Source organism: Microcaecilia unicolor, chromosome 12 (assembly GCF_901765095.1).
Source record: "Microcaecilia unicolor chromosome 12, aMicUni1.1, whole genome shotgun sequence".
Classification (NCBI taxonomy): Eukaryota; Metazoa; Chordata; class Amphibia; order Gymnophiona; family Siphonopidae; genus Microcaecilia; species Microcaecilia unicolor.
This window is the reverse complement of record NC_044042.1, coordinates 88,850,139-88,873,225: the sequence shown is the minus strand read 5'-3', so window position 1 is coordinate 88,873,225 and position 23,087 is coordinate 88,850,139. Positions and strand designations below refer to the sequence as shown.

At 45.3% G+C, this 23,087-nt stretch overlaps 1 protein-coding gene across 3 annotated transcripts in view; it reads left to right on the top strand.

The window, feature by feature from the left end:
• Positions 1–13,065: 13,065 nt before the first annotated feature.
• The window catches only part of SLC37A2 (solute carrier family 37 member 2), a 142,072-nt gene continuing 132,050 nt past the window's right edge, over positions 13,066–23,087 (top strand). For all 3 annotated transcript variants that reach the window (XM_030221762.1, XM_030221760.1, XM_030221759.1), the window contains exon 1: positions 13,066–13,198. In XM_030221762.1, coding sequence (XP_030077622.1) covers positions 13,140–13,198 — 59 coding nt within the window. In that variant the 5' untranslated portion in view covers positions 13,066–13,139. The remainder of the gene's footprint in view (positions 13,199–23,087) is intronic.

Sequence of the window (23,087 nt, the reverse complement as noted above, 5' to 3'; positions counted from 1 at the left end):
AGCGAAGGGAACCCAGGCCCATAATCCACTCTAACTATTACACTTGTGGTGGAAAATGTGAGCCCCCCCAACAAAAAACCTACTTACCCACATAGATTGCTTAGCTATGCAGTCGCTGGCACTGAATATTCCCAGCACCCCACAGCTGCCAACTCTTTCCTGACTCCACCCTCCAAACACTTTTCTCTAGCCCATTTTGTAAATGTCTGGTTTGTACCGATATTTGGTGGTTAAAGGCCATTGAATGTCAGTGACTACCCACACAGCATTAAGTGGGCAGGAGATTCGTCTGCCGGCTTAAATCACTTTGAATATCAATTAGTACAAGTTTAATTTAGAAGTTTGAGATTTAGATGGCTGCCGAACTGCTAAATATTGACCCGAATAAGTTTTCTTTTTTTTTCAAGAAAATTCTTCAATATATTTATTTAAAACCTTGAAAAAATATAATAACACTCCCCTCCCCCATTATCTCAAGATTTATTTTCCCTTTTGTGCTGCATCTGTGCTACTGGTGTTACACAAGTTCTTTGTCATGGGGACAGAAAAATTATCTGTTTAATCTAAATGCCTTGAACATAGGCAAGAAACTAATAGTTAACAAGCAATCTAAACAGGGTGAGTAATGAAATATCAAGGCAACCTGATAAATCTTATCCTGCAGTGCTTCTGAGATTATAGGGGAAGGTGATAAAGAGTACAGGCAGCCAGCCATGTGAGGTTTAGCCAGGATGAACTGCTTGCTCCTGATTTCATAATAAACACTGATTAATTGCTATCCTTGACCAATACACACAAGCCTGGAAGCTAGCAATTTATTCTGCCAGTACATCGGGTGCCTCTTAGTGTAATTAGTCAAAACTTGCTTACCTCTAAACAAATGGTCCCTGTGACTAATGAGAGCAAATGAATTGCAATATATATAATACTTAAGCAACTACAATAAACTTCTTTGACTAAGGTGTGCTCAGTCTAAAAAAAGTCATGGAGGTGGACTAATGGGAGAGTTGGTTGCAGCCAAGAAAAATGGCACCAAAATGTAAAGCCATCAGATGTAACCACTTGTTGGCACCTGTTATTTTTATTTCATTTAGAGGTGCAGTAAAAGTCAGGCTTTCACTACACCTTAATTTACTACCGGAGTGACTAACCTACAGTCATAGGCAACTGGTTGGTATAAGAGGCTCGGAGAGACTAAGCTTCCTCAACCCCAACCATGACCTTCTGCATCTCCCACCTCTACTGCTTTTGCTTCTTCTAGAACCCAGCAGCAGCAGCAGGAAACGATCACATGACAGTCATAAGGCCACAGCCTATATACATACAGCTACTGGCTTTGCCTGTCTCACCCCTTCCATCGTAAACTTCCTGTTCTGGAGAGGGTAAGATTGGCAGAGTTGGCAGCCAGCTCGTATAGAGGATGCAGCTCCACAACGGTTTACTTTTTATTGTCAGCTGCTGCTGGTCCCAGAAAGCAACAGTCACTGGAATGCTGTGGGAGTGAGGGAGAGGAGAGAAGAGACACTGAGTGGAAGGAGGGGGGGGAAGAGAGAGGATATACGCAGGATTGAAGTAGGGGGCTGAGAGCAAAGATGTTGGATAGAAGGGGAGACAGAGGGGGGGGAGGGAAACACTGGATAGAAGGGGAGAGGGAGAACATGCTGGATGGATGGAGGAGAGAGGGAGACGAGAGAGAGGGGGGAACATGCTATATGGAAGGGGGAGAGGATATAGTTAGTGAAAGATTGAGGAATGGGGTGAGGGAATAGAGAGCTGGAGAGCTGTAGGTAGATCGTAGATGCAGTAAAAAGAGGGAAGTTGAAGATTGTATAGTAAAAATGAATGAAGAGACGCAGAAAAAATGGAAGAAAGCTGAGAGGAAAAGATCCATGTTGGAATTAGATGTGGTAGAGGATGTGAAGAACACAGGAGGAGATAGAAAAATGAAAAATAGACACAAAACCCTGGTAGGAGTTACAAGAAGATAGAGGAAAGTAGAAAGCAAAGATCAGGACCAACATGATTAGAAAAATTAAATGGCTTGACAACAATTTAGGGTAAAGTAACATGGTAGCCATGTTATTCCACTATAATAAATAAAAATAAAACAAAATATGGAAAATTGTTTGTTTGTTGGATGGGGATCACAGTGTTGGTTATCGGGAACAGGATATAATTTTTTCTTACATTCCTCTTATTAATTTGTACTACTGTTATGATAAATAGAAACAAAAGTCTTGTGAAGGTACAAGTTCTAATGCTATGCCCAACAAAATACATGTTGTAGTAGGGTATCTTCCCTTTCTAATTTCTAAAAATACCATACTAGGAAGTCGATATTAAAAGTTTAGTTTAGTTTACTTAAACTTAACATATCACCTTTCATAACATCAAAGCAGTTTGCAATCCGCTATAAAAACAACATAATGAGTGAAAGGAAATAGGAACTCCAACTTAAATAGGAAACAGAAACAGAAAAGCCAGGAAAGAGCAAGAATTAGATAAAATAAGAGAAGAGCACACATAAGCACCGCCATACTGGGAAAAGACCAAGGGTCCATCAAGCCCAGCATTCTGTCTCCGACAGCGGCCAATCCAGGCTTCAAGAACCCGGCAACCCATCCCCCCCCCCCAAAAAAAATGTATAATGTTCAATGGAGTCTAACTACACGCTGAGTAAAGAAAATCTTTCTCCTATTTGTTTTAAATCTACCATATTCTAGCTTCATCTTGTGTCTCCTGGTTCTATTATTGTTTGAAAGTGTAAACAAACATCTGTCCGCTCTACTCCGCTCATTATTTTGTAGGCTTCTATCATATCACCCCTCAGCCGCCTTTTTTCCAAGCTGAAGAGCCCTAACCTTCTTAGCCTTTCCTCATAGGGAAGTCATTCCATCCCTTTTATAATTTTCGTCGCCCTTCTCTACACCTTCTCCAATTCCTTTATATCTTTTTTGAGGTGCGGCGACCAGACTTGGACACAATATTCGAGGTGTGGTCGCACCATGGAACGATACAACGACATTATAACATCCTCGTGTTTGTTTTCCATCCCTTTCCTAATAATACTCAACATTCTGTGCGCTTTCTTAGCCGCCGCAGCACACTGAGCAGAAGTTTTCAACGTCTTATCAACAATGACTCCCAGATCCCTTTCTAGGTCTGTGACTCCTAACGCGGAACCTTGCATGACATAGCTGTAATTCGGGTTCCTCTTACCCACATGCATCACTTTGCACTTGTCAACATTGAACTTCATTTGCCACTTGGACGCCCAATCGCCCAGTCTCGCGAGGTGACCCTGAATAACTTTGTGTCATCTGCGAATTGAATTACCTCACTAGTTACTCCCATTTCTAGGTCATTTATAAATACGTTAAAAAGCAGCGGTCCCAGTACAGACCCCTGAGGGACCCCACTAACTACCCTTCTCCATTGAGAATACTGATCATTCAATCCTACTCTCTGCCTCCTATCCTTCAACCAGCTATTAATCCATAGTAATACCCTACCTCTGATCCCATGACTCTCCAGTTTCCTCTGGAATCTTTCATGAGGCACTTTGTCAAACGCCTTCTGAAAATCCAGATACACAATATCCACTGGCTCCCCATTGTCCACATGTTTGTTCACCCCCCTCAAAAAATGCAGTAGATTGGTGAGGCAAGACTTCCCTTCACTAAATCTGTGCTGTTCGCACGCAAAACTCAAGGCAAGAGGAAAAAGCAATAGTAAATAAGTGTGTCTTTAAGGCAATCTTAAAACATAAGATTGTTCAGTACAGAGGGCAAAGGGTAAAGCATTCCATCGAGACCAACTCAGAGAGAATAGAGCAGAATGGGGAGTGGAATGGAGCCTCGTATGAGCTACTGCAGGGATAACTAATTGATCTGATAGGTGACTCACAATTTAGAATGACTTTTATTACAGAAATCTGGTTAATAGACAGTAGCAATTTTATACTAGTGAAATTATATCCTCCAGGTTATAAAATATTGCTCTGCTTTAGAACAGTTAAAAAAGTGGTGATATTGCAGTAGTTTATGAAGATTATTTTTTAATTTTTTTTCAATTTAATTTATTTATCATTTTACTTAATGACATTCACATTTATCATATAAATGTAAGGAAATACAGAAATGAATATAAAAAGGAAAACATTTTCTCTCAACAATATATATTTACATAATTGTCCACAATTGGAAGATCCAAGATCAGGAAAACAATCTTAAAGAAAATAAGAAAAACTCAAAATGGTTAATCTTACACTTTACATTTTCTGAGGGAGGAAGGTTAATCGGTTATTGCAGCCGGTACAGTGGTAACTGAAGGAAGTTGCTGCAGAGGATTCTTCATCTGTTTCCACAAACTCTTATAATTTCTTAGGTTCAAACAAATAAGTAATAAGGAAATAAAACACTTACAAGGGAATCGCGCTGATTTTTTTTTTAATTTTTCAACAGAAGGGTGTTTGATGATCTTATGTCTAGAAATGATGGCCTGTAAAATATGAGATCCACAGACTATCAAGTAATAGGAAGGATGTGTAGAATGATTTTTATGAATTTCTTCTTCATTCTATCTCTTTTACTACTGTTATGCTGTTCAGGGATATAAACATATCTTTAAAATAAGTTAGATTCAGATATGTTAGATTTTATGACTGTTTTAGACTCTGTATCTCTATCACTTTGTTACAAACAAGTCACTCATTAGACGGATCATATTCTTGACTTTTTTGGAGTTTCATTCAACCTATCAGGTAGTTTCTTTGGTGGGGATTGTACCAGGTTATTCTACTGTCTCTGAAAGAACTTGGAATATTTTGGAGACAGTTGATAGTATATTTGGGCAGCGCATTCAAGAGAGAGGATCAGATATTCAAAATGATTTAAATGGCCAGGAGAAGCTCTTGGCCATTTTAATTGCCTGAACAAGGCTACTACTACTATCATTTCTATAGCGCTACTAGACATACGCAGCGCAGTACACTTGAACATGAAGAGACAGTCCCTGCTCAACAGAGCTTACAATCTAATTAGGACAGACAAACAGGACAAACAAGAGATAAGGGAATACTAAAGTGAGGATGATAAAATAAGGGTTCTGAACAAGTGAATAAGGGTTAAGAGTTAAAAGCTGCATCAAAAAGGTGGGCTTTTAGCTTAGATTTGAAGACGGCCAGAGATGGAGCTTGACGTACCGGCTCAGGAAGTCTATTCCAGGCATATGGTGCAGCAAGATAAAAGGAACGGAGTCTGGAGTTAGCGGTAGAGGAGAAGGGTGCAGATAAGAGAGATTTACCCAGTGAATGGAGTTCCCGGGGAGGAATGTAGGGAGAGGTGAGAGTGGAGAGGTACTGAGGAGCTGCAGAGTGAATGCATTTGTAGGTCAGTAAGAGGAGTTTGAACTGAATGCGGAAACGGATAGGGAGCCAATGAAGTGACTTGAGGAGAGGGCTAATATGAGCATAACAACACTGGCTGAATATTAGTCGTGCAGCAGAATTTTGAACAGATTGAAGTGGAGAGAGATGTCTAAGTGGGAGACCTGTGAGAAGCAAGTTGCAATAGTCTAAGCGAGAGTGTGGATAAGGGTTCTGGTAGTGTGCTCAGAAAGGAAAGGGTGAATTTTGGTGATATTATAGAGAAAGAAATCTGCTGAATATGTGCAGAGAAGGCGCAGGAGGAGTCGAAGATGACGTAGCTGGGCATTTTCAGCGGCACTTAACCAGATACTGCTTCTGAAAATGCTCAGTTAGCACTCACGCCGAAACCAGCTATTATGGGGGCATTCGGGGGGCGGAGTTGGCATTTAGCCAGTTAAATGCCAAGTTTCAGCTCATAATTGGCTAAGATAACTGCGTAAATATAAAATGCAATCCTATCTTTATGCAGTTCACCATAGCTGGATGAGTGCCAAATATCACACTTAACCAGCTATGTTTTCACCAACTCCATATACCCAGAAATTCAACATCGGAGCCTGGATATGGCTCCCCCTCCCTCCCTCCCTCCGACTTTCTGGGTCCCCCCTCCCTCCCTCCCAGTTTCAGGGTCCCTCCCTCCGACTTTCAGGGTCCCCCTCCCTCCCTCCCTCCCAGTTTCAGGGTCCCTCCCGAGGAATCGTGGTGGCTGCCCACACACCCTCCCATGGGACCCGGAAGGGCAGCCACAGCCGTCGCCTGCTTTCCTCCTCTGCAGCGCCGCTCCGACTCCTGAGGTCTCCCCCTCCCCCGCACCCAGCGCACGCGAGCACACCCGCACACCGGCTCGGCACAGCAGCACGTTCTCCATGGCACTGCCCCCTCTGCTCACGCCCAAGGAGGACTCTGACCTTTCTTTCCCTGCCATTGGTCACGACGCTCTCGGCTACTCTGCCCCTCAATGCTTCTGTTTCTCTTTGAAGCTCCGCCTCCGCCCCTGTGCCCTACCCCTTTTGCCCCTCCTCCTCCGGCTCTGGCGTTCTACGTGACATCAGCCTGATCTATGGAGCCTAGCAGACCAACTCGGAAGAAAGCCACCGACATAGGCAGCAAGAATAGAACGTTGGAGGTGAAAATTATTATATAGGATTTGCCTGTTGCAATGTCCAGCTTTGTACCTTTTTTGCCTTCTTATATGCAAATTAATTTCAACTACTGCAGGGTCTATCTCTACGAACGAGGAGGCAAACATTTTTATTAGGCTTTCCTTCTATTAACACTGTTAGATTTTATGGGGTACATTATCCTTTCAGACAGCATCAATATGGAACTTTCTTCCTTTACCTTTAAGAAAGGAGTCTAATTATCTAATTGTTAGACATTTTTATAGAGGAGGTTTGTTCTATGAATAATTTGATGTTATGCACTTTTGTATTATGGGATTCCTAGTTTATTTATTTATTTATTTGTACCCCACATTTTCCCACCTATTTGCAGGCTCAATGTGGCTTACATGATACCGGAGAGGTGTTAATAGACTCCAGAGTAAAGCAAATACAGATAATGGTTAAGTTGGGGTAGGAAGGGTAGGGACCACATGAAGGAACATGTGGTGGGGCCATATAGAGGACAGCAAGAACAGATGTCTAGTTACATTTTTACTGTGAGCCACATTGAACTTCAATTGGTAAATGTGTGCATACATTTTTTAGTGAGCAAGTAAAAAGGGGGCATGACCATGGGATGGGCATGGGCAGGTCAGGGACATTCATTAAAGATGTGTGCAGCATTAGAGAATATGGGAGATCGCTGCCTCATTTGGGCCCAAGGATTTACACCAGGTTCAGTTGGGCATGGATCCTGGCGGTAAGCTCCACGGTGCCCAACTCAGAGTGACATTTACTGAATCTAGGCCATAATGAATCTTTGCCAGTTCCATCTTCTGGGCTCTCCACTGTCTTTCTGTTCTCCTAACTTGCCTTTTTTTATAAAGCCAATCATGGAAGATACCAATGTTGACTTGTCTTTTTATTGAAAATTTCACAATCGACCAAACAATGTATCCTATTGAATCACAACTAAATACATTAGGAACTATTCTAGACAAACCTCTATCTCTTGAAAACCAGGTTTCAAAAGTGCATCAAAGTCTCTATGGAAACTGAGAAGGATCAGAGATTATTTTCCCAGACAAACATTCCATCTAATAGTACAATCTTTAATGTTACCCCAACTAGACTATTGTAATGCAGCATATGTAGGATGCAAAGAAAACATGCTGAAATCACTGCAGACTGTCCAAAACACGGCAGCAAGACTAATATTCAAAAAGTCGAAATACGATAGAGTAACCCCACTGCTTGTCATGTTACACTGGCTCCCAATTAAGGCTTAGACTATCTTACACACTATAGGTTATTTGGCTGCAATCCAGCTGTTCTAGAAATATATACTGTCTTACAAATTCCTAGGTATGTTTTCCATATGCATGATATTTTTTGTCTGATTTTATTGTTTTTTAACATTTTTTTATTTTTATGTACTTTACTAGTAAAAAAGGCCCGTTTCTGACACAAATGAAACGGGCGCTAGCAAGGTTTTCCTTGGAGTGTGTATGTTTGGGAGAGTGTATGTGAGAGTGACTGTTTGAGAGTCAGAGTGAAAGTGTGAGTGTGTGAGAGAGAGAGTGAGTCTGGGTGTGAGTGTGTTTGTGAGAGAGTGTGTGTGTGAGAATGAGAGTGTGTGCAAGTGTGTATGTGAGACACAGTGTGAGAGAGAGTGTGTGTATGAGACCAAGCGAGTGTGTGAGTGACTGTGTGGCACATAGAGAGTGAATGTGATACAGTGTGAGACAGAGTGTGTGAGAGTGAGAGTCAGAAAGACATTGTATATGAGAAAGAGAGTGTGAGCCGTGCCCTCCCAATCCATGGCCATCTGTCCCCTGCCCCCTCCATTCATCCTTTTCCAGCAATTCCCCTCTCTCCCTGAGCCCTGCCCTCCCAATCCATGGCCATCCATGTTTCTCTGTCACCTGCCCCCTCCATTCATCCCTATCCAGCATTTCCCCTCTCTGCCTGAGGCCTGCCCTGCAATCCATATCCATCCATGCCCATCTGACCCCTCCATTCATCCCTATCCAGCAATTCCCCTCTCCCTGAGTCCTGCTCTTCCAATCCATGCCCATCCATGCTCCTCTGTCACCTCGCCCCTCCATTTTTCCCTATCCAGCATTTCCCCTCTCTGCCTGAGGCCTGCCCTGCAATCCATATCCATCCATGCCCATCTGTCCCCTCCATTCATCCCTATCCAGCAATTCCCCTCTCCCTGAGTCCTGCTCTTCCAATCCATGCCCATCCATGCTCCTCTGTCACCTGGCCCCTCCATTTTTCCCTATCCAGCATTTCCCCTCTCTGCCTGAGGCCTGCCCTGCAATCCATATCCATCCATGCCCATCTGTCCCCTCCATTCATCCCTATCCAGCAATTCCCCTCTCCCTGAGTCCTGCCCTTCCAATCCATGCCCATCCATGCTCCTCTGTCACCTGGCCCCTCCATTTTTCTCTATCCAGCATTTTCCCTTTCTGCCTGAGGCCTGCCCTGCAATCCATATCCATCCATGGCCATCTGTCCCCTCCATTCATCCCTATCCAGCAATTTCCCTCTCCCTGAGTCCTGCCCTTCCAATCCATGCTCATCTGTCACCTGGCCCCTCCATTTTTACCTATCCAGCAATTGCCCTCTCTACCTGAGGCCTGCCCTGCAATCCATATCCATCCATGCCCATCTGTCCCCTCTATTCATCCCTATCCAGCAATTTCCCTCTCTCCCTTAGTCCTGCCCTCCCAATCCATGCCCAGCCATGCTCCTCTGTCCCCTGGCCCCTTCATTCATCCATTTCCAGTAATTCCCCTCTCTCCCTGAGCCCTGCCCTCCCATTCCATGCCCATCCATGCTCCTCTGTCCCCTGCCGCCTCCATTCATCCTTTTACAGCAAGTCCCCTCTCTCCCTTCCATGACCCCCCCCTCGCATCCATGCTCCTTTCTCTCCCATGTCCCAGCCTGGCCCGCCCTCTTCTCCCCCCCCCTTCGCATCCATGTCCCCCCTTCGCATCCATGCATCCCCCCCCCCTTCGCATCCATGCATCCCTTTTTTTTTTCTTCTTCGTTTTAACTTTACCTCCGTGGCGGTTCGTGCAGCGAAACGTCAGGGAAGGAGGCGGCGCTCCCGACGTCTTGCTTTCCCTTCGCTGTCTCCCGCCTTCTTTTGAAGGCGGAACACAGCGAAGGGAAGGCTAGACGTCGGGAGCGCCGCCTCCTTCCCTGACGCTTCGCTTCCGGATTTGTTTGGTTTGAGGCGAGGGCGGGGCAAAGACGGCTGGCTGGCTTGAAGGCTTCACACCACGAATCCGGCGCGAACCCTTCAGCCTGGGAGTGACATCAGATGGCTTCATGGCTTCAGGCTTCAAGGCTTCAGGCTTCAAGGCTTCACAGAACGTTGTCCTCAGAACGTTGAGGGTGCGTTTTATTATATTAGATGTGTTGGTGTTGTTATATTTATTTGTCACAGACCCCTGACGCAGGCCGGTAGGGCCCAAACACAACTCGTGTCGGGTCGCTCATTTTTATTGATTTGAATAAAGATTCTATTGTGGACACCAACTGAGAGAGGTTTTTTGCTGCACCATTCTTTGCTTGGCAATTGATCTTCAGTGGAGTTGTTACCATCTGTTGGTGTTGGAAATCCTAAACCCCTCATGATCTAGTGATAGGGACAGCTATGGAAGCAGTATATTAAAAGCAGGAAGCTGGCAAAAGAATCGGTTGGGCCGCTGGATGACCGAGGGGTAAAGGGGGTGATCAAGGAAGATAAAGACGTAGCGGAGAGATTGAATGAATTCTTTGCTTCTGTCTTCACCGAGGAAGATTTGGGTGGGATACCGGTGTCGGAAATGGTATTTCAAGCGGACGAGTCAGAGAAACTTACTGACTTCACGGTAAACCTGGAGGACGTAATGGGGCAGTTCAGCAAACTGAAGAGTAGCAAATCTCCTGGACCGGATGGTATTCATCCTAGACCACTGATAAAACTGAAAAATGAGCTTGCGGAGCTACTGCTAGTGATATGCAACTTATCCTTAAAATCGAGCGTGGTACCGGAAGATTGGAGGGTGGCTAATGTAACGCCGATTTTTTTAGAAAGGTTCCAGGGGAGATCCGGAAAATTATAGACCGGTGAGTCTGACGTCGGTGCCAGGGAAAATGGTAGAGACTATTATCAAAAACAAAATTACAGAGCACATCCAAGGACATGGATTACTGAGACCAAGTCAGCACGGGTTTTGTGTGGGAAAATCTTGCCTGACCAATTTACTTCAATTCTTTGAAGGAGTAAACAAACATGTGGACAAAGGGGAGCCAGTTGATATTGTGTATCTGGATTTTCAAAAGGCATTTGACAAGGTACCTCATGAAAGGCTACAGAGGAAATTGGAGGGTCATGGGATAGGAGGAAATGTCCTATTGTGGATTAAAAACTGGTTGAAGGATAGGAAACAGAGAGTGGGGTTAAATGGCCAGTATTCACAATGGAGAAGGGTAGTTAGTGGGGTTCCTCAGGGGTCTGTGCTAGGACCGCTGCTTTTTAACATATTTTTAAATGATTTAGAGATGGGAGTAACTAGCGAGGTAATTAAATTTGCTGATGACACAAAGGTATTCAACGTCGTTAACTTGCGACAGGATTGTGAAAAATTACAGAAGGACCTTACGAGACTGGGAGACTGGGCGGCTAAATGGCAGATGATGTTTAATGTGAGCAAGTGCAAGGTGATGCATGTGGGGAAAAAAGAATCCGAATTATAGCTACATCATGCAAGGTTCCACGTTAGGAGATACGGACCAAGAAAGGGATCTGGGTGTCGTCATCGTCGATAATACACTGAAACCTTCTGCTCAGTGTGCTGCTGCGGCTAGGAAAGCGAATAGAATATTGGGTATTATTAGGAAAGGTTTAGAAAACAGGTGTGAGGATGTTATAATGCCGTTGTATCGCTCCATGGTGCGACTGCACCTTGAGTACTGTGTTCAATTCTGGTCGCCGCATCTCAAAAAAGATATAGTAGAATTGGAAAAGGTGCAGTGAAGGGCGACTAAAATGATAGTGGGGATGGGACGACTTCCCTATGAAGAAAGACTAAGGAAGCTAGGGCTTTTCAGCTTAGAGAAGAGACGGCTGAGGGGAGACATGATAGAGGTATATAAAATAATGAGTGGAGTGGAACAGGTGGATGTGAAGCGTCTGTTCATGCTTTCCAAAAATACTAGGACTAGGGGGCATGAGATGAAACTACAGTGTAGTAAATTTAAAACAAATCAGAGAAAATGTTTCTTCACCCAACGCATAATTAAACTCTGGAATTTATTGCCAGAGAACGTGGTGAAGGCGGTTAGCTTAGCAAAGTTTTAAAAGGGGTTAGACGGTTTCCTAAACATAGTAACATATTAGATGACGGCAGAAAAAGACCTGCACGGTCCATCTAGTCTGCCCAACAAGATAAACTCATATGTGCTACTTCTTGTGTATAGCTTACCTTGATTTGTATCTGCCATTTTCAGGACACAGACCATAGAAGTCTTGCCCAGAACTAGTCCCACCACCCAAACAAGTCCATAAACCACTACTAAATGGACTTGGGAAAAATCCATATGTATAGAATGTTTGTATGTTTGGGAAGCTTGCCTGGTGCCCTTGGCCTGGATTGGCCGCTGTCGTGGACAGGATGCTGGGCTCGATGGACGTTTGGTCTTTTCCCAGTGTGGCATTACTTATGTACTTATTATTACTCCAAATCCTGGTCCAAGGATGAGAAGCTAACAGTAGCTGAATCCAAAGGTTGCTAAGTAGAATTCAGGAACTGTCAGTACTTTGATTTGGTGCTGGCAGAAGCCTGGGATTAAATTTATTTGGATTTAGCTCAGCCTTGTCCATTTGTAGGAGAGTAACATTCGGGTACAGTGGGTATACTACCCCCTATCTTCAAAGCATAGGGTAGCCGCAGATGGGCCTGGACCCACCCAGCCCTGTTGCACCATTAGTGGAGGAGATGCCAGCTCAAGACCTCCTCAGCCCCCCCACAACCCCCAGGACATCAGAACACAGTGTCAGTCAGCTACAGAGCTCCCATTGAATATGAATGGGGTGTCAGTGTTGGCAGCTGTGCTGATCTGATGGCCCAGGGGTTCAGCAGGCTGAGGTGGGGTTTGGGGGAGTTAAATTATTCCAGTTTTAAGTTGGGAGAAGAAATGAGTTCTTCCCCCCCCCCCCCCAAAAAAAAATGGCCTTAAGTACCAGTCTGCTCCTACCCTGGTACGAAGGATGTAGAAGTTTCATTTGATATCACAGCGCCAGGTCTGAACTAGGCAGATGTAGCGGAATTCACTTCCATGTCCGGCTCCAACCTCCGTCCAAAGTCTATAGGCGAATCTCTGCTTCTTTCCCGTGACCCCCCCCCCCCCCCCCTCCCAAAGTAAGTGGGCGGGGAAAACTTTAGAAAGGCTCCGCCCTGCTCCCGTGCTGGTCCAGGGAGGAGGAGGAGGAGGAGGGAGGGGTGGTGTCTGCAGTACAAAGGCTGCCGCCCCAGGGAGCGAGCGGTACCGGGGAGCCAACGGAACGAGCTCCGGTCTTCAGCACCACCACCAGCACCACCACCACCACCATGAGGTCCTCACTAGCCCCGGGCATCCGGATTCTGCGAGCGGTCTCCAGGGACAGCTGGTAAGAGATCGGACTGTGCACTCGTGATCACAGTCTGCTGCTGCTGAGAGAATGAGATTTAACCCGGCCACAATCCGAAGCGCTTTGGGGGGGGGGGGGGGGGGGGGGGGGGGGGGGGGGTTGTGAGTCCCCTCGGCTCCTGTTTGTGGGGGGGAGGGGTGATGATCTCCTGGCTCGGATTGTCTGTCTCCGATTCGGAAGGGATCCCCTGGCTCCAGTTCGGTTTCACAGGGGATGAGGATGTCCTGTCTGGCTTCGGGGGAGGAGGATAATCGCCCTGTGTTCGGTTCAGTTCAGGGAGAGAAGGATCACCCTAATTCTCAGCCCCGTTCTCCAGGAGGCTGGGGCTGACGGTTCACGAGATCTGGTCAGGCTTTTCCCTGACTCAGATGTGCCCCTGACACTGTGCAGGTCCTTAGTACATCTTCTGTAATTAGTACTCCGCATAATTCACTCTTTATCCCCCTTGACATGTGCCTTTCTCTTTTCCAACTATTTATTTAGGACTCCAGTAATCCATTTATTTTCACCAGGTGTATACTATTCGCCCAATTAACAACAGGGCTGGGGCTGGGGGAGTAAACTATGCCTTTCTGAAATATGACTGTAGTTTTTACCCCCACTCCGTTCCTCTTGGCACAGCCATAATGCTGAATGGGAGGCTAGCAGGGGGTTACTTTTCTGCCTGAGGTATCATCTTATTTTCTTTTCCATGTTTTATTTTGTTTTATTTCTATGGATTACCTTTTCTGCCTGAGTAAGCCCAGAACAGATTTTCAAATAGAAAAGGGGAATAAGACATGGGGATGAAAAGCCTGGAGGAGTTTGCAAATGAAGACTCAAGGGACTATGATCCTAGACCTGGTTCTGACTAAGCCCAAAGGAGCAGATAGAAGTTGCTGGATTAAATGGTGGTACCTAACACTTGTACCAGTCATTCAGAATAGCCCCTTTAAGGGGGCAGGAATAAAACTGACCCACATTAACAAAAATCCCACTGGAGTTTTCACCAGCAAGGAGTGTACCAGTAAGCAAATCAGCACTGGGCAGGTAATTTCACTGGTGAGGATTATACCAGTATGTAAATCAGCACTGGTTAGGTAGTTTTCATTGTTGAGGACTGTACCTGTAATCAGACCAAAGCTGGTCAGGTAGTTTTGCTTTGATAATTGCTGGGATCTGCACCTGCTTTTGCTACAGGAGCTGTTCAATCAGAAACCACATATGTACTTTATAAACTTCCTGAGCTGGTCCGTTAAGCTCCATCTGTGGCCGACTTCAAATCTAAGCTAAAAGCCCACCTTTTTTAATGCTGCTTTTAACTCCTAACCCCTATTCACTTGTTCAGAACCCTTATTTTATCATCCTCACTTTAATATTCCCTTATCTCTTATTTGTCCTGTTTGTCTGGCCTAATTAGATTGTAAGCTCTGTCGAGCAGGGACTGTCTCTTCATGTTCAAGTGTTTAGCGCTGCGTACGTCTAGTAGCGCTTTAGAAATGATAAGTAGTAGTAGTAGTGATTATGCAAAAGAACAGTTACTGTTCCACAGCCCACTTTCCCCCATCATGAAGGCAAAATTAGCTGTCTTAGGTACAGGCTCTTTTGTCTGCACTGAAGAAGGTGGGCAACTTTCCCTTTTTCTTTTTTGTTTTTAAATGTTTCACCAATGCATAAACAAGAAAAAGAAGCTGATACTAATTAAAAATAAATCAATTAAAACCGAAATCATTTTATCTATTATATGCAATTAAGTTTCTCTTATTTATTTATTTATTTATTTAATTTTATTTATTAGTGCATGGTTGTAGGGAGAGAAAAAAATCAAATCCATTTGGTTAATGTTTATATTTATGTTTGTTACAATCATACCACTCAACTTGTTCAGGTCTATGGGGTTTACAAAAAAAGGATAAAATCAATTACGAGTTTCAAAAAAATACAGTAAGAAAATGGACAGTTTTCAAAGTCTCCATTTACTTTGGCACCTGTCTAGATTCTCTGGGGTAAAAAGAATGACTGAATCTAGATAAAGGAGAGGGGAAAATTCAATACATCAGTGCATTTATGCACATAACTGATCCATGGTTAGAGCAGGTATAAGCTACATAGATGGGGGGTTTTTAGCCCATGTATCCTGTACCTAATTTTTGCATAAAATGACCTACAGTACAAGGTTGATGAGTAAAATAGTATGCATGAACCTTGCTCCTAACTAGCTTACTGAAAGTTTGCTTTCCTAGCCAGTCTGCTTTTCAGGATATTCCCAGTAATCAGTTCTGAAAGATAAAAGGTATTGTGGGGTTCTGCAAGGTCAGTATTTAAACAGTTATGATGTTGGGTATTACTTTTATGGTGATGATATTATACTGTTCTTTCCAGTTAATACCTCCAATGTGGAAGCATATGTAGAAATGAATAGGGTGTTTTCCTGAGGGCCGACATGGATGAGTGAGAAGGGGCTGCAGGTCAACTCGGAAAAGGCCAAAATACTTTGGCTAGGAGGTGTCCAAAAGATTAAACCATCAGAAGCCCCAATTATAACAGAATTACAATTATCCTTGTATTGAGAAATCAAATTGTTAGGTGTTTATTTGGACTCTAATCTGACTATGGATAAACAGATAAGATTTTTATCTGAAAAAAAAATCTATGAAAAATGATGTCAAATTCATTCAGATTACTTTGCGTATCTCGCCATTCCCTATTCACTGGCTATCCATTAATGACCGTATTACATTCAAAATCTGCGCCTTGACACATAAGATCATTTACGGAGAAGCTCCAGTTTACATGTGTGATTTGATTGATTTACCTCCCAGAAATTCATCGGTGTCATCTCGTACTTATCTTATTCTGCACTATCCTTCCTGCAGGAATCTAAAGTACAAGTCAATCTACGCTTCTTCCTTTTTGTTCATCAGCCCACAATCCTCGAATGCTTTGCCGAGACTACTGAAAGAGACAGCGGATCACCAAACATTTAAAAAATTACTTAAAACTTATTTGTTTAGTAAAGCCTATCCCAAAGACCACAATACTCTTTAAACCCCTTTTTCCGCTTTGTTTGATTACCCGTTTTTTACCTTCTGTCTGCTTCCCTTTTGTTTCCCTTTTGTTGCTCCTGTATTCCCATTCGTATTCTCTTATTTAGCAGCTTCCGTTATTGTATTTGTTAATTTTAATAGAACAATAATATCCTGCTGTATTGTGTAATTTTCTTGTAACTTTGTTAGCCACATTGAGCCCACACAAGCTGGGAAAATGTGGGATACAAGTGAACCAAATAAATAAATAAATATTCTCCCACAATGGTCCTTCGCTTCATTGACAACCACCGCCTTCTCCTTCCTAATCCTAAATCTGCTCATTATGAATCTACCAGACATAGAGGGTCTTTTACAAAGCAGTGGTAAACCCAGTGTGGACTTACCGAACGCTAAAATGGAACCGCCGCCAGCCCAACACAGTTGCTGGTGGTAGTTCTGGCTGGAAAGCGCACTGTTTCCGGCACTGTGTAACAAAAATGTTTTCTCTAGTGCCTGTCCCTTTCCCCTGCTCTCTTTGTACGAATAGTTATCTTTACTATCAAAATTGGTGTTCCTTTCTTGATTTCTCGAGATTGTAGTTTTGTAAACCGCTCTTCACTGCCTTGTCAGCTACAGCAGTCTAGTATGTCTAAATAAACTATAAAACGTATTAGACACTACCTTGATATAAATTATTTACAACTAGTAAAAAAAGCCCGTTTCTGACACAAATGAAACGGGCGCTAGCAAGGTTTTCCTCGGAGTGGGTATGTTTGAGAGAGAGAGTGTGTGTGAGAGATGGAGTGTGTGTGTGTCAGAGAGAGAATGAGAGAGAGACAGCGTGTGTTTGCGTGTGTGAGAGAGAGAGAGTGTGTGAGAGACAGAGTGTCTGTGTGTGTGAGGCTGTGTGTGTGTGACAGAGAGATGGAGTGTGTCAGAGAGAGTGTATGTGAGAGATAGTGAGTGAGTGTGAGCCCCCACCCCTCCTCTCGCAGGACCCCCTCCCCACCCCCACCTCTCTGGTCTCAGGACCCTCTCCCCACCTCCCTCTCCCCTGCCCCCCCTACAGCCAACTATGCCCAGCGGCCCTCCTCTCCCCCTGCCCCCCTGCAGCCACCCATGTCCAGCAACCTTCCCCTCCCCCCCCCGGCACATCAAACCCCCTCGCCACCCGCAGCTGCCAGTGGTAACGCTGTCCAGCCACTGCTGCTTCTCTTGTTGAGCAGCAGCAGCCGCTACAAAAAGAAAAAAAAGCGATAAATGTTTTTAAACCCAGCCCAAATCATTCGCAAATGCCGGAGTCTTAAAACGCAGTCTCTGCAGCCGCTCCTCCTCTTGCCTGTCACGTCGCAGCGCTCCTCCGGGGTCTTACTCCAGGGGCAGTGACGTGGAGGCGAGAGGAGGAGCGGCTGCAGAGACTGCATTTTAAGACTCGATCAAGGAGGGGTTAGAGCACTGGCCTTGCAATCCAAAGGTAGCCAGTTCAAATCCCACTTAACCCTCCATTGCCTCAGGTACAAAATTAGATTGTGAGCCCTCCTGGGACCGAGAAATATCCAGCGTACCTGAGGGGGGCAGACTCAAGAAAAATGTCAGGAAGTATTTTTTCACGGAGAGAGTGGTGGAAGCTTGGAATGCTCTCCCACGGGAGGTGGTGGAGAGGAGGACGGTGGCGGAGTTCAAGCATGCGTGGGATAGACATAAGGGAATCCTGTTTCGAGGGAATGGATCCTCAGAAGCTTAGCTGAGATTAGGTGGCAGAGACGGTGGTGGGAGGCGGGGCTGGTGGTTGGGAGGCGAGGATATTGCTGGGCAGACTTATGCGGTCTGTCCCAGAGCTGGTGGTTGGGAGGCAGGGATAGGGCTGGGCAGACTTATATGGTCTGTGCCCTGAAAATGACAGATACAAATCATGGTAAGGTATACACAAAAAGTAGCACATATGAGTTTATCTTGTTGGGCAGACTGGATGGACCATGCAGGTCTTTTCTGCCGTCATCTACTATGATACTATATTACTATGCTCCTCTGCTTGCCTGTCACGTCGCTGCGCTCCTCCGGGGTCTTACTCCAGGGGCAGTGACGTGGAGGCGAGAGGAGGAGCGGCTGCAGAGACTGCGTTTTAAGACTCTGCCATTTGCAAATGATTTGGGCTGGGTTTAAAAACATTTATGTTTTTTTTTCTTTTTGTAGCAGCCGCTGCTGCTCAACAGGAGAAGCGGCAGTGGTCGGACTGCGTTACCAGTGGCAGCTGCGGGTGGCGAGGGGGTTTGATGCGCTGGGGGGGGAGGGTCGCTGGACATGGGTAGCTAGAGGGGGGAGGGGTTAGAGCACTGGCCTTGCAATCCAGAGGTGGCCAGTTCAAATCCCACTTAATCCTCCATTGCCTCAGGTACAAACTTAGATTATGAGCCCTCCTTGGACAGAGAAATATCCAGTGTACCTGAATGTAACTCACCTTGAGCTACTACTGAAAAAGGTGTGAGCAAAATGGAAATAAAATAAGAACAGTAAGGGTGAGATTCATTTAGGGTCCCTTTTACCAAGCTGTGGTAGTGATTCTTGGCCCATCAAATGCAGTGAAGCCCATTCAATTCCTATGAACTTCATCGCATTTGCTGTGCAGGAATCACTCCCATGCAGTGGCGTACCAAGGGGGTGGGGGCGGTCCGCCCCGGGTGCATGCTGTTGGGGGGTGTTGGGGGGTGCTGCGGCGCGCGCCTGCTCCTCCGAGTTCGCTAAACTTTGTTCGTTCGCTGCAGCTCCCTCTGCCCCGGAACAGGTTACTTCCTGTTCTGGGGCAGAGGGAGCTGCAGCGAACAAACGAAGTTTAGCGAACTCAGAGGGGCAAGGCACGCGCCGCAGCACCCCCCCCCCCCAGCGGCGTGCACCCGGGGGGGTGTTGTTTCGCCGGAGGGGGGAGGTGTCATCTAGCGGGGGGGGCGCATCGGCGCTCTGCCCCGGGTGCCATCGAGTCCAGGAACGCCACTGCTCCCATGGCTCAATAAAAGGAGCCCTTAGTATCAAACTATAGATCTGTAGTTTCCATCCCCGTCTTTGCTAAACTTATGGAGGGTGAGGTTGCAAACTAACTAGAGTCTTATTTAGATAAATATAATATTTTACATTGGTACACTTTATCTCTGTCTCTTCCTGACAATTTTGGGTTACAGACCATAAAATTACTACTACTACTACTATTTAGCATTTCTATAGCGCTACAAGGCGTACGCAGCACTGCACAAACATAGAAGAAAGACAGTTCCTGCTTAAAGAGCTTACAATCTAATAGACAAAAATAAAGTAATCAAATCAATTAATGTGTACAGGAAGGAGGAGAGGAGGGTAGGTGGAGGCGAGTGGTTACAAGTGGTTACGAGTCAAAAGCAATGTTAAAGAGGTGGGTCCAGCTCCGGTCCTACTTCCCATCAAAGCCCACTCCAGCCTTGATTCTGATCTGTTTTTGCATATTAATACCTTTTAGGTATTTTAATATCTGTATCATATCCCCCATTTCCTTGTCATCTATACCAGACCAGTCCAGACTAATGGGTTGTGTCCATCTACCAGCGGAAGGAGACAGAGAAAATAGTTCCAAGTAAACCGCCCCTTAAGGGTATCATGCATCCTGGAATGTTCAGTATTTTATCTGTCTCCTAGCGGATGGTGGACGGATCTTGCAGCTGTAATTGCTTTTTTTTTTTTTTTGTGGGGCACAGTTCGTGTCTGGATCACGAAACTCAGTTGTTTTTCTCCTCTTCACGGTCCTAGATGGCGGATGATTCAGAGGGCAGCCTCGTTGCTGGAACTTGTACCTTTGCGGTTCGGAGGTCTTAGTCTGCCATTTCCAAAGAGGGGGAAGTCTCTCGCTGGCTCAGTTTGGCTGCAGGCTCGGTCTTTTTAGTCCAGGGCTATTTTTTCCTTCCTGTCAGCCTTACGCGGCTGTTGGTTAGTTCTTTTTCAGACCGGCCAGTCTCTGCTGCTTCAGGCATCTTGCTTGAGACGCCCCTGCTATTTGATTCTTGTTTTGGCAGCAGTTTTTCCTCCCTTCCTTAGGGAGGTTCTGGTTCTCTCGTCCCCATGGATCTCTCCTGTCTGCTCTGATTTGTCTGTAGGGTACTTTCCTTCTGGCAGGGGTCCGAGTTGCCCTTGGTGTGCAACTGCTAGCTCAAATCCCTCTTCTGAGTACCCTTGGGAGTGCCATTCTTGCCAGTCTTTTGCTTGGACTAAGTTCAGTGTCTCTTTATGGGAATGTGCCTTTTTAGGACTAGTTTGCCACAGCTCTTCCTTGCTTTCGGGCAGGAGTTTTAGCCTGACACAGGCAGATTTTGCCTTTTCTAGTTTCAGGCGCCTCTCTCCTGGCACATTTGGCACTCCTTCCTTTTTCTGTAAGGGGCGCAGTTCTTTCCTGCTGAGCAGATCTATTGCTGTGCATCTGGATTATCGCCTCTTAGCTCTGTGCTTTTTTCTACTTTTCTGCAGGGAAGTGGCTGTGTTCTAGGTCTGGAGTTTGACTCTCCCTGAGCTGGTTTTTCCTCAGTTTGGTGTTAGTGGCCAGCTTCCTCTTTTTTCCTGGCCTGGCGAGAGTTGTTTCTTCCTCACTGCCTTATGGCTGCATTTTGCTCCCTATGGCCTGAGGATTCCAGCTCCGTGATGCTTACCTCCCTCTTGGTGGGAGTTCTTTCTCTACGTTGACTGCTGCTCTGTATCGGTTGCCTAGGAGGGCGGTCATTGTGGCTCAGAGACCACTTGGGGGCCCAAGAGTGTCTCTTGGGACACGGGGCTTTCTCTTCTTGTAGTTTTAGTCCCTCTGGGCCAGGTGAGTGCAGCGCCAGGTCTGCATTTCCACAAGTTGTGCTCCTTTCCTGTTGGCCTCCTGGCAGCACCTTCTTCTCTGGCTGTTCCCCGGGTCTCCATCTATGCATTTTGCTTGTTGAGCATAGCTCCATCGCTGCATGTTGATCAGATGTTAAGATCCTTCTTATTTTCAGCCAGCATATTGGAGGTTTCTGCTACCTATTTTCACACCAATTTTGGATTCACCCAGGCCTGTTCATTGCATGACGGTTTCAGCATACATGTTGAAAGCTGATGCATCCTTTTCATGTGCCCTTTCCAATCTTGAACCAATCTGTTTCTCCATATGGCGTTCGGACTGGAGCTTCTTGATTTGATAGAGTTATCTTATGAGTTCAATCATAAGTGGAGGAGTGGCCTGGTGGTTAGGGTGGTGGACTTTGGTCCTGAGGAACTGAGTTTGATTCCCACTTCAGGCACAGGCAGCTCCTTGTGACTCTGGGCAAGTCACTTAACCCTCCATTGTCCCAGGTACAAATAAGCACCTGTATACAGTATGTAAGCCACATTGAGCCTGCCATGAGTGGGAAAGCATGGGGTACAAATGTAACAAAAAAAAAAATCAGGTGTGGCGGTGTGCCCACCCATCTCCTTTGGGCAGATCCAGAGCATGTTGTGCTCAGGCACATCAAATACCTTCAAATAATTGATAAAACACATGTAGAGATCTTTCTGGTATTCCCTAGCTTTTTCCATAATCCATTGAAGGTTGGCAATATGATCACGAGTGCCTCCGCCTTTCCTGAAGTCAGCTTCCACATCTGACAACTCCCTGTAGATGGTTATATCCAAGCGCTGTTGAATGATCTTCAGCAGGATTTTGCTTGCATGTGGTATCTGAGCTTTGGTGCAGTAATTTGTGCAGTCCTTTGTATCCCCCTTCTTTGGAATTGGGATGAAAACTGATCTTTTCTATTCTTTTGGCTACTCACAAGTGTTCCATATACATTGGCATAATGTTGTTAATGCTGTTGGTATGGGCTTGAGCAATTCTATTGGTATACCATCAATTCCTGGAGCTTTTTGGTTGGCTAATTCTTCATTGCCCACATGACTTCTTCCTCCAGAATTTTTGGTTCAAGCTCCAGTGTCTCGTCTATCAGACGGTTCTGTTGTTCACCTTCATATAATTTCTCAGTATATTCTTTCCACCGATCAGGTATTGCTGGCAGGTCATACAGTTCCTGGCCATCGCTCCCACGAACTGTTGTCTTGCGGGCCATGAATGTTGACCGTGTCCTCTTCACATGGGTGTAGAGTTCTTGCATGTGACCTTTCCTATTCGCTTCCTCCATCTTCTGGCACTGTCCATTCTAGTAGTTCTCTTTGTCCTTTCTGGTTTCTCTTTGGAAATCTGCATTTAACTTTCTGAAATCTTCTGTGTTCCCAGTAGTTTTGACCTTCCTTCTCTCTTCTGTAATGCTGATGGTCGAGTCAGAAATCCACTGGGCTGATTTTGATGGTTTCTTGTATGGGATATGTTCTAGTGCTGTTTTGATTACGTGCGTTTTCACTTCTTCCCACAGTTCATCTGAATGTCTTTCTTCCATGGGGAGATGGTCAAATCTGTTCATTAGTTCAACTGCATAGCTGGCGCTGATCTTGTCTGTGTCAAATCTCTTTGCAGCTGCCGATTGTTTGCCATTGCAGAATCTTGAGTTTAACGTGTGGTTATCAGTAACTGGTGATCAGATCTACAGTCAGCACCAGGGTATGTCTTCACTGCCAAGACTGAACTCCGCCACCTTTCCTGACGCAGGATATAGTCGATTTGGTTTCTGTGTTCTCCACTTTGTGATGTGCAGGTGTACAGCCACCGTTTGGGTTGTTGAAACCAAGTGTTGGTGATCATTAGCCGAAATTCTTTGCAGAACTGAACCAGTAGATCTCCTGCCTCATTCTGCTCTCCTAAACCAAATCTTCCAAAAATGTTGGGTTCTGCCACAGTTCCCACTTTGGAGTTGAAATCACCAATAATGTAGATAATGTCTTTATTGGATGTT